At 33.5% G+C, this 14,589-nt stretch overlaps 1 protein-coding gene across 9 annotated transcripts in view; it reads right to left on the minus strand.

Annotated features, from left to right (window-relative positions):
• DMD (dystrophin) overlaps positions 1–14,589 on the minus strand; it is a 1,219,670-nt gene that overhangs the window by 664,097 nt on the left and 540,984 nt on the right. For all 9 annotated transcript variants that reach the window (XM_061999893.1, XM_061999885.1, XM_061999868.1 and 6 more), the window contains exons 23-28: positions 13,254–13,367; positions 11,605–11,760; positions 9,292–9,462; positions 7,337–7,519; positions 5,880–6,014; positions 4,986–5,135 (exon numbers count right to left, since the gene is read on the minus strand). In XM_061999893.1, the coding sequence (XP_061855877.1) occupies positions 4,986–5,135; positions 5,880–6,014; positions 7,337–7,519; positions 9,292–9,462; positions 11,605–11,760; positions 13,254–13,367 (909 nt within the window). The remainder of the gene's footprint in view (positions 1–4,985; positions 5,136–5,879; positions 6,015–7,336; positions 7,520–9,291; positions 9,463–11,604; positions 11,761–13,253; positions 13,368–14,589) is intronic.

Consider the following 14,589-nt stretch of genomic DNA (forward strand, 5'->3'; position numbering starts at 1 on the left):
GAATGACAACAAATCCTTGCCTGAATCTGACTGAATGTTTACATATGAATTTCAAACAGATATGAAGTCAGGAAAATATATATGTATGCTTGTGATATCTTTATGTGCATACAACATAAATACATACACATACAAAGACAAAACATTCCCTCTTCTTTGTTCTCAGAAGTAACTTGATTACAGATAGATAACTTGTGTGACTTTTTGTATCTTTCAAGTGAGGTGTGAAAGTACATCTTTTCCAAAAACTGTGAATGTTCAGATGAGTCAAGTTCTGATATCAGATCAAAATGTGAATGCAGAGGTACAAGAGAGGAATCACTTTGGCAGCAGGAGCAGAATCACATAGCCAAATGCTGGGAAACGGCACCTTCACAGTTGTGATGATTTTTTCAGAGATAAATGAGTGCTGCTTTACTTTTGTATGTGTGTGTATCACTTCCTGGGAACAGATCCCATCCTGCACATTCACCTAAAGTCAAACCTCTACGCTGAGCCCGTTCAATTCACACAACAAATGCAACAAAAAAAGTCTTCACCATAATCTTATAAAAAGTACAATACACTCATGCAATGTAAAATATTTCTCTAGCATGCAACAGCTGATTGAAAAACCTAATCCTATTCACTAAGTAGGTCCCTGACGCTATCACTGGCAATGTAGAATATTTATCAATTCATTCAACAGGTAGGCCACTATATGGAGGAGGCATCTTCTTCTTTCAGTAGAAAGGAGAGTTATTGATGGAGGCAAGCATTAGAAGGCTTTACAAAAAGGGGAAGACATACTGCAGTTATATGTGAACCTGAGTTTCAAATTTGTCCTTAAAGCACTTATATCTGTGTGTAAATCTATATAGGTATATTTTTAGACGACATTACAGTTGAAATTTTATATATCTATAATATAAAAATATAAAAGTTATAATTTTATATTTTGGGTTTGTTGTTTTTTTTCTCTAAAAGATCGCATTTTTTTTCTGTTCTTCTGAAGAAATAGATGCTTTAACATCATAGTCTATAAATGGATCTGAAGACATAACAGGAAGCTCTAGCTCTGCTATCAGATCAGTCAATAAAGCTGAAGGCTTTGGTCTCTAAAGGGAAGTGTCTGAAAGTTAAATTGCTAAACAGGAAATCTCAGGAAAATAACCAACTGTTTAATTATTTCTGAGCCAGTGAAATGTTGACAGCTGTCAAGTAAAATAAAAACAAACAAAAAATCTGCTGTTAGGCACCATTAGAATGAAAAAGGAAAGAAAAAAAAAGGAATGCTTTATTAAATTCTCGACAGGTTTTATCAATTTTTAGAGTTTTTAAGATTAACATTTAATTTTTATGATATAGAGTATTGCACAAATCTGTTCACAATTCAACAAAGATCAGTGGTAAATGAAGGAAATTGTAATTGCATATTATCCATATAAAGTGCCATATTAAGAGAAAGATTGAACTGAGAGGTGATCAAAAATCAGAAAAGATTTCCAAAATTATAGTACTTTTACTATAAGGTATATTTATGTAAAATGCAGAAGCAAATTCATTAATTAGCTTAATAACTTACTGTTCATGGAAAAGAGTCTGTTAAGAATGGCATAAACATATTCATATTTCAGGGGCTCAGTTATACTCTCTAATTACTAAGAAATGTTACTGCTGCATAAATTAAAATCTTCCAAGTCAGAAAACTTCAAAATTCCATCTTGTTTAAATTACCTGAAAATTAATCTAATTCTTGGTAGTGTAAAAGTTGTATCTGAGATATATTACAACATCTTTGTATGTTTTGCATCATCTCTTTTGTGTTTGTAGTTAGAAACAGCTTTTCTAATACTCAAAGCATTCACTTCTGGCCTAGGAATTTTTAATACTGTACAAGTTAGAAATAATTCTTCTGCAAATGTTAGTAATATTTCACAATTTTTAATTTGTAAATTAAGTGGCTACTAATAGCTGATCTTTCCGTCAAAAATTTATATTATTCTTTGATCAACTGTACTCCAAACCAGCAAACTATACCAAAGAGAACTTCTTTATCTCTTATGTTATCACTTTAGACAGACAGTGCCTTAGGACATTTAAAAGCAGCTCTCTCAGCAGTCTTCAAAGCAATCATGTGGAGATGGAGGGTGAAGAATTCTTTCTCCTCTTGAGTGGAGAACAAAACAGGAAAAAATCGTCATATGATGAATGTATGCTCTTTGAAAGTAACAAAGGATAATGTTGAGGTGATTAAGAGATAGTTCCCTTGGAAAAAAAATGAATCTGGCGTAAAGCCCAAAAAAATGTTTTGTACAGTTTTTGGCAAGCATAGTCTCAAGAATATCTAGCTGACATTTTTGAAGTGTGTTGTAACAGATTTAAGTCACTTTCAGCATTACAGGGGATGAAAGTCACTTTCAGCATTAGCTTGACATTCTTCAGGCAACAGTGTTTTTTAAATCCAATATATAGAGTTTTAAGTGAATCAATCCTTGAAAAGTAAAGATAGGGTATACACCACTTATTGATCAGCCCCAGATGATAAAAAGTAAACTAAACGTACTCAGTCTTTATTAACTAAAGAAGACAAGGCATACAAACATAAAGCTGTTATCTGCCTTTAAAAATGAATCTCTATCTCAGTAGCAATCCTGTATTGTCTTGCAGCATCATTCATATGGCAGTGGTTTGGTTGTTCTATCAGTACTGAATAAATATTTCACGTATCAGTTTCTGTACCTATGACCTTATTGTCTTGGTATTTACCTGAACAATTATTCAAATGAAAATAAATAACTTACATTAGTATAGCCTATTAATCTGTCTGAAGTAGAAGTGACCTTGAACACAAGCTAAATAGTGTTATGTGCCTGCAATGTTTTTCATTCAAGGAGAGTGCACACTATTTTAACTTCAACAGGGCCACACTATCAGCATAGAAAATTCAGTGTTAAAAATCTATGAAAAAAAGTGTGCAAGACTTCAGTGGAAAAATTAATACAGCATTTTGTTCTAGAAAGCATACACTACAGATTTTGCTTATATACTCATCCGAATTGTCTCCATAGTTTCACATATCTTCATGTTATATTTTCCACATTTAACCCAGCTGCAGTTGGCATGAATTTTGACTTAAAGCCTATTATTGTGACGACCTAATAATATTAATCCATCACTCAGTAAGACTATTTGCAAATTCTGTTTTGACACTCTAGAAGTCCCTCGGTATTTTCCCAGTTTTCTTCTCCAAGTCAGAAAAAGTACAACAGATACCAAGAAAAAGAATTCCAGGGAAAATATTTGTTTTCAAACAGAAGTTAGATATAAAAAAAAAGAAAAAGAAAAAAAGAGAGCAAGTATACAGAAACTTTTGTTTAGTTTTCCATAATGACACTGTTCAGAAATATGGGACTACCTGAACGACTGCACTTCACCAAAACTACCACCAGTTAGTTAGTTAGATGGAATCAGGCTCATTCCCTCCCCTCAAGTATAAGCTCAGAATAGCTAAAGACTCTTCCTTAATTTTTATTCTAGTGGTTTTACTTCCCATTTTCAAAATTCAGTAAATATTAAGCACCATGAAAGATGGAAAAATATTATCATTTTCTTGGTAGATTATAATTCTAACACTAATGCTTTCCAAAAATCTTTAATTGTCCATCATTTATATCATTTAAATGGGTAACTTTTGCCTGTCTTTGTAGCTCATCATTGAACATGTTCTAGTTCCAGTGATATAGAGTTGTCCTCCACTACTTCTTTCCCTGATTATTCTTTTCTGTTCTTTACCAAGTACTGAACATGCATCTTCCTGATATTTCTCTTTATAACTCCAAGATCTTCCTTCTGAATTGAAACAGCTCAAAAGTTACAGTTTCATATATGAAGAAAGAAGTTGCCCATGAGTATCACTTTTCATGTATTTGCACTGAATACTACTGTCATTTAATTGCTTTGTTACTCTGTCCTGTAAGGTTGTTCTATGTTTATTTAGTTTGTCCCTATCGTTGTTAACAGCAAACTCTTAGTAGCTGAGCCGTTTCCTTATGTATCCTTTGGTTGCCTTAAAATTATTTGGTGAATTTTGATTAGTTTTGCCATTATTTACACACACACACACATATATATATATTTGTTGGTATGTACACAATTCTTTTTAAAATAAATTCCTAGTATTCAAATTAAACATTCATTAAGTATCAAAGTTTTGAATTGATATACCAGTAAAAAAGCATACTGTTCCACTAGTGGTATATGTTAAAGAATGTGTTAAATTTTCTTCATGGAGTCTATGTCAAAAAATTACTAATCTAGCATATTGCTAGATTTGACTCTCCTTCTGCTAAATGTATTTTTATATTGAAGTGTCCTTGTACAAACTTTCATTCATATAAAGACTTTTTAATTGCTTAGTAAAGAATGTATCTGTAGAGAGAATGTTACTCATATTTAATTTTGAAAAAAGTTTGCTTCTCAATAAGTTTTGTCAGAGAAAACATGTCTAAATATGCAACTGAACATTAAATCCACTAGATGGTCACTTTGATTTTTGAATTTTAAGGCTACCTAATGTACTGGTATTGCCTGGGAAAGAGTTCATTTTCTCATGGTAACCCATGTGTGCTGTGTTTTAGATTGGTGAACCAAAATATTGTTGATAATACAGGGATGTTTTCATTATTGCTGAACAGTGCTTGCATAGTGCCAAGGCCTTCTCTTTCTCACTTACCATTTATATCACTTGTCAAATCGTTTTTATCTCAGTCCATGAGTTTTCTCACTTTTGCCTTTCTAATTCTCTCCCTGTCACACCAGGAGACTGTGGAAGCGAGGAGCTATGTGGTGCTTTACTAGGTCCCTGTGTTAGATCACCACACCTACAGAAACAGTCCACTTATTCTAAAATAACTCCTCACTTGTACTATAGCAACAAAGTAACTTTTTAAACAGTGCTAGACTGTCAGCTGTTTAATGGAGGACAGGTCAATTATTAAATATACCTCCTGCCGAAGTTCTTCCCATCGAGTATTGAACCTCTCAAGTTTTTCATTGATCAGTTCATCCAAGATTCCACCATCAGTTAAAGTTTGAGCCAATTCCCGAATCTGATTGCGATTATCTTCTGGATGCCTCATTAAACGCTCCAAAGACTGAAACAAGGTCAAAAAAGTAGATTTGTTTTCCTTTCTGTAGATTCTAAAGAGCAATTGCAATTTGCCTTAAAAACATAAGAAATTTCATGCTTCATACACACTAAGAGCAGAGAAAAAAAGATAGAAATACCCAAGTCTCATGTCTTGACAACAAACGTTCTGTACTACTTATTACCAAAAAGACAGGAAGTTTTTTTGCAAAGAAATAAATTGGGTGCTTGATATTAAAAACATGGACTGCACCCAATTACTTCAGTGGGAGTGTTTCTGTACTTAAACATAAAAAGTTGAACTGATTGGAATCAATGAAGTTCAATAGAAAAAATGCATTATCAAATGTAACATTTTGTACCTTGGACCATTATTTTCCACAAATTTGAAAACTTCCATGAATAAAAATGAAGTAACAATAAACAGAGTAACAATGCTAGGGTGAAAGCATTCTCTCTCTGACGTCTTCAGTATTTTTTTCACCGGCTTACCCAAGGTGAGTTTTTTAAGAACTAGTATTTTAATGTCAAAAAAACCCATCCATGACATCAGGCGTAACACCTCTGTTTACTCTGTTCCACTTAAGTGGATTTAAATTCAAAACCTCATTTGTTGAACCAAGTGAAAACACAGGATTTTCCAAATAATCTGCGTCTTGCTCATATGTAATGTTGATTCATAGTTTTGAATATAAGGTGATTTATAATTTATCAATACATACAATTGAATATTATTTAAGTCAGTACTTACATTTAGAGACTCAGAAATCTCTTCTGCACCTCCCTGGATATTTTCAGTTGCCTTGAGTTTCAGTTCAATCTCATTCAACCATTTATTTTCTGCATCCAAATATGACAATAATTCACGCCAACATGCCCATACCTCCTGAAAGGAAAAAAAAAAATTCTTTACATTTAAAAACTCACAGTTACCTTCCACTTATAAAAACATTTAAAACATTGTCTTCTTTATTCCTAAAACATGGTTGACACCTAATGGCTACCGTGCTATAAAGACTATCTTGTTTTCCAGTACACAACCAAAACATTTTGATTAAACAGAGCAAAACCACAAAAGGTAACATGACAAAGGGAACACTTCTGCAAAACACAACTTGAATTTTGTCTCATGATTTATCCATTTAATATGCTTTCCAGTAAGATTGTCTTGTAATATATAAATATATAGATTATCAGTATTTTTAATTATTCATTCTACAAGTTTATGTCTTTGTTACAAGATGCAATTAGGTTGCCTATATATTCTTTACATTAAGTACAGGTTCACACAAGGTCTAAAAACATAGCTTTCTAAGACATCTACTTCTAAACCAGTTTTAGTGCAATTTATAGACTGTTAAAGTACTAAAAAAAATGTTGTAAAAGGAAATTAAGTTCTTATTTTTCTGGAATAAAATTATTGTCTAATATTTTTACACTGCCTGAAGATACTTAAATAAGCAGATAAAAATGTCACTTTATTCACAAGCAAAACATTTAAACTCTCCATAAATCATCTTTTGATTGTTCCTTTATTGTCAGTAAAAGTTAAAACTGTAATGAGATGCAACAGATTACAAGTTTGGACTATGCACTTAATTTTCCACAGTGACATCTAGACAAGATAAATTTTACCCATGTATATCATTTTCCTGTATGAAGTTAGGTATTGCAAATTAGTTCACAACAAAAAGTCATACCTAATTCACTGTAACCACTGTATGATATGCAAATATTATAGCTAGAACCTGTAATGGAGTTGGTCAAAATGGCAGGGTCAACTCAAAATATATGAAATATATTTAGCTTTCCAGCAGATCAAGTGATGTTCCTATGCTGATATAACATCACTCCCTCAGGATTCTGTCATTAATATCCATAGCCATGGAATAAAGAAATCTGGAAGACCTGGTGAAGACAATGTCACAAGATTGCTACAGCAGTCAAATGCTTGGCTTATTCTCAGAATGGATAAGAATCCTGAGCTGCAATTCCTGTCTCCCACCTAAGAGCCATGCCAGAGGCTTCTCTTCTAATAAAACTCTCCAGCATATATGACTCTCAAAAAGATTTAGGTATATGGCTCACACCACATGGTGTTTGGTATATGGCTTATAAAGAGAGGACAGCCTTGGGCTACGCATGTTCCGATACGATAATACATCTTTGTAGTTAGAAGGGCTATAAATACAAAGAATGGTATCCAACCTCCAAAGTTTTGCACTTTCCATTCAGTCTGCTGCAGAGTCGCTGGTAGCTGGTAATTAAAACATCAAGCTCCTTTTTCAAAGCCTCATGAGCTGCTGGTGGAGCCTTTGCTATAAAGTTATTCACAGAATCGGTAATAAGCTTCACTTTCACTTCTTTCTGCACGGCTTCCTCCTTTGCTCTCTGGAGAAAAAATAAATAAATTGTAGTCCTAGTTTAAGAAGGAATCTTATTTACAACAACTCTGTTGGACTTCTCCTTGACTGAATTCTGTCAGAGGGAAAGAACAACAACCCCACAAAAAAAACCCCACGAAACACTGAAAAGACTCTTAATTCCCAGAATTTCTGATATAATCTTGAATGCATCCAAAACCCCTTTTAAAAATTTTATTGCCAATGCACAATACTCAGTACAATTTAACATCTCACAACTGACTAGGTTTTTTTGAGCTTTCAGAATAGTAAAACAATTCAGGTATTTGGTTTTGGTTTTTTTTTCCCCCCAAGAAATGCTACAAATACCTTTGCCATAATACCTTATGAAGCACAAATGATAAAAAATCCCTGTTGTGTTACAAATTCATGCACACGGTTTAAAGGTACAACCACAAGAAGCAAGAGAGAAAAAAGGAAAACACTCCTGATTTATTTTCCTCTGCTTGCCATTGTCATTAACCTACATTTAAAGAGAAATCGAGAAAAAAAAAATCTCTATATAAATATCACACTTTGATCTGAGCATTAATGTTGTTTTCATTCTCTCACTTTACAGAGACAGAAAAATCAGCACCATTGTTCATCACCAGTGAATATTAACCTAATATGAAGAGAGGACAAAGTGAAAAAGGAGCATCCTCCAAAACAGCACTTTCTATGTTAGACCCTAGGCAGAGAAATTTACCAGATAGACATAGGAAATAGACAAAAATCCAAGGGGCACAGAGAACTACAAATAAATTACAAAGTAAACCAAATAACTATGTAACCAATTAGGAACCACCAACTTTCCATCTTTTCCCTGCTTTAATCTATGGAAGACTGGATAAATCCAATTCCTTCACTTTTTGTTATTCTCTTCCCATTTTATGCCATTTCATTAATAAAATATTATTGTTTGCTTTGAGTGATTACAATGCAATGGCATCTATGGCGGCAGTCATATCACTAGTCTAGATTTTGCCTGTTGTATGATGAGAGTTAGCTGCAAGCCTTCAGGTGAACGATCATCAGGAGCAAGTGAAGGGATATACAACTAATGACCCTATTATCTGCATAGGTCAACATGTCATAGTTTGAACGTATCTGCACTTCAGTGACAAGTACAGAATATTCACTAGGGAATCCATAGTGGGGGTTGTATCTCAAACTATACACTTGTTTTATTAGGCAAGGTAATGTATACATTCGAGTTTTGATCTTTTGATATTTCTTTTTTTTTTTTTTAAATTCTGTTTTTGTCCAAAGGTCAATCCCACATGAAAGAAACATTAATTCAAACACAAATATGCTGTTCCTGTATTGCTGTATTAAAGAAATAATCAATCCTTCATACTTTGCACATACCTATATGCATCCTGAAGTCCTAAATCTTTTTTTTTTTCCTCTCTCTAATATAAAGAGAAGACCTAGAACTGATTTTACACTATCAGTTAACTGCTGCTAACACCTTATTCTTAGGAATTATTGCTTAAGTAAAAGAAAGTTGAAGCTGCATCAAAATCAAGTATTTAATGAAGCAAATGGGAAAAAAGTGCAATACAGTATTGTAAAAGATTAAATATCTTTCAACATATTCCAAACAGAAAATACATCAACTACATCACATATTACTTTAAATTTTAGACTAACAAGTAGATTTCAAAAGGAACATTCCTAAAAGAAAGAGTAGACCTTTACAATGAAAGACTCAAAAAGAACTTTAAACATAGCTCAAAGAATTAATTTATCTTTTACCTTCAGTTCCTCAACAGCTTTCTGTAATTCATCGGGTGTTTTATACTCAAAATCTCTTTCCAGATATTCTTCTTCAGCTTGTGTTATCCATTCATGCATCTCTGACAAATCCTTTCTGAGACTCACGGTCTTATCCAAACCACCTTTTAGTGCTGCCTTCTTAGCATAGGCCTTTAACAAATAAAAGGTTACATGGTACTTGAAAATATAAAGGCTACTGTACAAATATTTTAGCCTTAAAAAGATCCAAATTAAATCCTATAGTAATAGCGTTGCTGTAAATAGGCAGATATTAACAAGTAATTAGTCAGATGTCAATAACAGGGAATCAAGAGGTACTATACATGTGTATACATTGTTTTTTTAGGTAGTCATTGCTGTGCATAATGAGTTCTCAAAGATCCTAGAAGAAGATGCTACACCATATGCTGATGTCATCAGAAAATAAATCTGAAAAAAAATCACCTAGGGACTACCTTCTACAAGATGTAGAAAGAACAACCACAGCAGACCTTGCAAGGACATTTAAGGATGAAATTAGAGGCTCTTGAGCTACAAAGTCAGATGACCTTCAAATCTGTTCGAATGCAACTTGCTAAAGAATAAAGCAATATGCATATCTTTGCTCTACTAATTAAGTCACTGAATCTCTCAGAAATATGTATAACTTTAAAAATAGGTAAGTAAAAAAGAAATTTGCTTAAAGGGAAAAATACTTTTACTTAATCCTTTGCTAATCACTGTACAGTTGTTATATAATTATGTTATATATCTCATGTATAGAACTAGATAATGATTAAGATCCCTTCCATCCTAAGCTCTTCTATGATTCCATGAATTGCTCATCAACTTGTAAAAATTATCCACGATGGACTGAGCTATTGGTTGAGCCACCTTCTAATGGTACAAAGAAGTTTGCAACAAAAACTGGTGGCATTTTTTCAGTTTATTTTGCAGAGATGATCAATTCAATATCCTGCACTGTGATGCTACTTCAGTAAATATTATTTTCATTGATATCAGGAGGAATTGTCCTAGTATTTGGTCTTTAGTTTCTGACTGTTACTGGTTTCATTACTCATCCTTACAGACTGCTGTTAAATATAAACACCTACATATATGTTGTTTTACAAAACAAAACAGAGTAAAAATAAAAAGGTGATGTTCAACAAGTATGAATGCAGAAATGTATGTTGTTCTGCAAAATTGCCCCTGCCTCAGTCACAGCACCAGAAGAGCATCACCTCGAAAACGTACCTGAATGCCAACTGTTAGCTCTCTCAGTCAGAGTAACTGCATGTATATCAACTCAAGGTGACTTGATGTGATGGGTTTGTGTGGAGTCGCTTTGCTTGGTTAAAAAAGAGGGAGGGAGTTGCAGTGCTGTCCCTGTAAACAGTTTGTGAAACTTCCCCTGGCTCCGAGTTGGACCCATATCTGTCAACTCCATATTTAGCTGAAGGGGAAAGACTATGGCACTGAATCAATAAAATGTCTTAGATTTTGGAGATGAATTTTTTTGAAAACTATCCGAAAAATATTAAGAGCCTCTTTTTCACATGTGAAGTGAAGAATGGCAGTTTTTACAAACATTAGGCCACGTTAAAGGGTGATAGTTTCACCATTATGCAAATCCATATTACAAATGTAGACAAAAGAATGAGTGAGCAGAAAAAACCTAAAAGTAATACATGAATGATATTTCCTGTGAATTGTCATAAAGAAAGATAATCCAAGTGTCTTCAATGTAATAACAGTAGATTTTAACTTCCTTAATCTGTAAAATTATTTATTAATAATGTCAATTAAAACAATAGAATTGTCATTTTGTTATGTCTCATTCACTTAAATTCATGTGACCATTAGAGACTATAATTTACACACCTAATATATGTGCTCATATGCCTAATTCCAAGTTACTGAATTTTAAACTCCTAGCTACTTTTAGTGTCTTATTTCCTCCAGACTAATGGCATGTGAGTACAATGACACAAAAGAAAAAGAACTTGAACTTTTGGCAAATGCCTATATAAAATTTTCAGAAAGTTAACTTTGCAAGAGCTATTAATTACATTGCTGCTAAAATCTAAGATATTAGTATATAACTGTTATCATAAGATACTATATTATAATATAAAGAAAAATCCTTTATACATATTGATACAAAAAATACCTAAAATAGAAGTTTAATTAATGTGAATGATGTATGTCTATAATCAGTTTCCTATCTACTGGATATGCACAGGACAAATTCTGCTAATGCGAAATATATTATGCATATTAATTAAACAGTCACAGTGGTAGACTTGATACCTGTTGGCAAATGTGCTCCCATTGACTGTTGAGATCCTTTAGTTCTGTCTCTATTCTGAAAGCAAATTCTGGCTCCGCCTCATCCTTCATTTTCTTCCCAACCTCATTAACACTGTTTAAACTGGGCTGGATTGTCTGGATATCATTTACTAAAGCCTAAAGAAATAGGAGAAGGTTAGGCAAACAGCACTCACACAAATTGTCAGAATGCTACCTCTATCAAAATGTGTCTACATAAAATTCTGATGTTTCTTTGGTCCAGATTGCCACATAAGCACAACTAATAGTTAACTATGACAAGACATAAAAAAAAATGAGCAGCTGTAATGCAGTAAGCTATGCTATACTAGATAAAGTGCATTTGCAAAATATGCAGGTTTTCAAAGCTATGCATATACAACACATATATACATATAATGTGCTATATTACATATATCTATTACATTGCCTAGATCTTTTATTCACGTTTCTGAACAGCATCCCATCATCATGGTGAAAAACTATTTGTGAAGCCATTTCATTAACTATGCCAGCTTTACCCTTCAGTTGGTAATTCACCTGATAACTTCCTTAAAATTATCTGAATGATGATAATCTTTGGTTATGTCTAGTTACTAGAATTTTATTTGTGGTTAAATATTATTTAAGTAGCTCTAAATTTGCCTTTCAATTTCATTTCCTTCTTCAGTGCTACAGATGTTACCTCGGCTTCCAACATGGTAGAAAAGGCTGGGAGTGTAAACATATACAAGATGACGAAGGTTTTGGTAGATTTATCATATATTTGAGAATAATCACTAATATCTGTGCAAAGCCTTCTGTAATTCAGGATATGGATTCTAAAGGAATTACATATAACTTACTACTCTGTAGAGGTAAGAGTTATCCTATATAATGTATAATAAGTTTTATGTAAATAAGGGGTAAGAGAGAAAGCCTGAGGAACTTGTAGATCTGTAGGATCAATATATATGTTTCATAATATTTATAAATCCTGCCAGAACATTCATAGAACTTGTAAATTTCACTGAATGTATAGACAGGGAATATCATGGATTACAAGATTCACTGCACTTACACACTCTGTTGGGACAGGCAGAAGAATTTGTAAACCCTGTGATGGAAGTATCAATACTTCATGATGCTTTAAAACTCTGCTGGGGCAAAATTCTGGAACTTGTAAGTTTAGTGAAAAAAAAAATAAATGGATATAACTCACAATACCTGCAAGTTCTTTCAGTAAAAAATGTGTGAATAACAGATATAGAAAAATACCTTCTGGCACAGATTATACAGCTCATAACAAATAAACATGCAATGTTTGTAAGCTCGACAAAGTAAAGAAACCATTAAATTTAGAGGCTACCAACTTAATATTTGCTGCAAGCATTTGCCTTGATATTTTGTTCCCACTATAAATAAATAATGATACAGTTACTGCATGCCTGTTTTATAGTTTCCACTTTTGTTAAATAAAAACAAAACTTTCTTCAAACCCAGAAAATGCAGGAGGTTCAAATACATTGCAGAAGACTTCTGCCTTACAACATTAATTTCATTTCAGAAACCCTAATCATTTGTGTCATTCCTGTTTAAGCTAGGTCAGAGAGAAAAACAGAATAATTGCCAAGCAGGCATGTAATACTCACTGTACATTGCTCAAGTTGTTTTTCCAGTGCTTCTGAATCACCAAGGGCTGGCCACTCTTCCTTCAGAAAAACATCCACTTCAGCCATCCACTTCTTCAGTGTTTTAGTGTCATTCTGTTTATTAAAAAGACATTTTATTGCATCATACAGAATTTGACTGGCAATAGTGAAATTCATTCAGGCACTACAACTAAAACTCATCACAATGTAATTTCAAGATTATGGAACTGTCTGAATAATGCAAACACAGCAAACAAATAAAACCAATTTTATCTGGGAGTGTCATCGATTCTTCAGCCTGCACTCCATCCATTTCTGCCCATTTAACATGTCTACAGGCAACTTTATAGCTTGCTAGTTTATATCTTCCAGATATCAGTCATGTTTAGATACTAAATGCATGTTCATTGGTTCCTTGTATGGCTTCATACTCATGTATGTCCAGCACAGGGCTTCCAAGATGATCAGGGGACTGGAACATCTTTCATACAAGGAAAGGCTGTGGGAACTGAGGCTGTTTAGTCTGAAGAAGAGGAGATTGAGGGGTGATCTTATTAACATTTATAAATATCTAAAGGGTGAGTGTCAGGAGGTTGGGACACCCCTTTTTTCCTATAGTAGCTAGCAACAGGACAAGGGGTAATGGGATGAAGCTGGAACACAAAAAGTTCCACTTAAATATAAGAAAAAACTATTTCACTGTTCAGGTGAGGGAGCAGTGGCACAGGCTGCCCAGAGGGGTTGTGGAGTCTCCTTCCTTGGAGGTCTTCAGGACCCGCCTGGACATGTTCCTATGCGACCTGATCTTGGTGACCCTGCTTCTGCAGGAGGGTTGGACTAGATGATCTCTAAAGGCCCCTTCCAACACCTACCATTCTATGATTCTATGATTCCATGATACTGTTTCTAGCACTAGAATATTTTAATCATTAATTTGCCTTCCATAGTTAACCCCTGTAATTAATAAGAAAGAAAACACCGAATGTCAAATGCTTGAAAAGAAGGAAAGCTACCAGTCCCAGGCAGCATTACATAGATAATGTCCTATCTTGAAAGACAGAATAAGATTTAAAACATGTGACTTAAAATTACCTTAAAATGCCACCGTAAGTACAACAATTAAATGCACATGTTAAAATACAAAACAATAAATCGTAAAAATTGGAAAGGCAAATTACAAAGCATTTGTTCATCCAACTTTTTTAAATAACAGTGAAGTACATATTGGTATTATATGTTGAATCAAAATCACAGTTATTTCAGTAGAATACAGAATGTGCCTTACTATGTGAAGAAAAAAAGCCTTAGCAACTATTACAAGCTAGATAATCAAAGA

Source organism: Colius striatus, chromosome 1 (genome assembly GCF_028858725.1).
Source record: "Colius striatus isolate bColStr4 chromosome 1, bColStr4.1.hap1, whole genome shotgun sequence".
Lineage (NCBI taxonomy): Eukaryota > Metazoa > Chordata > Aves > Coliiformes > Coliidae > Colius > Colius striatus.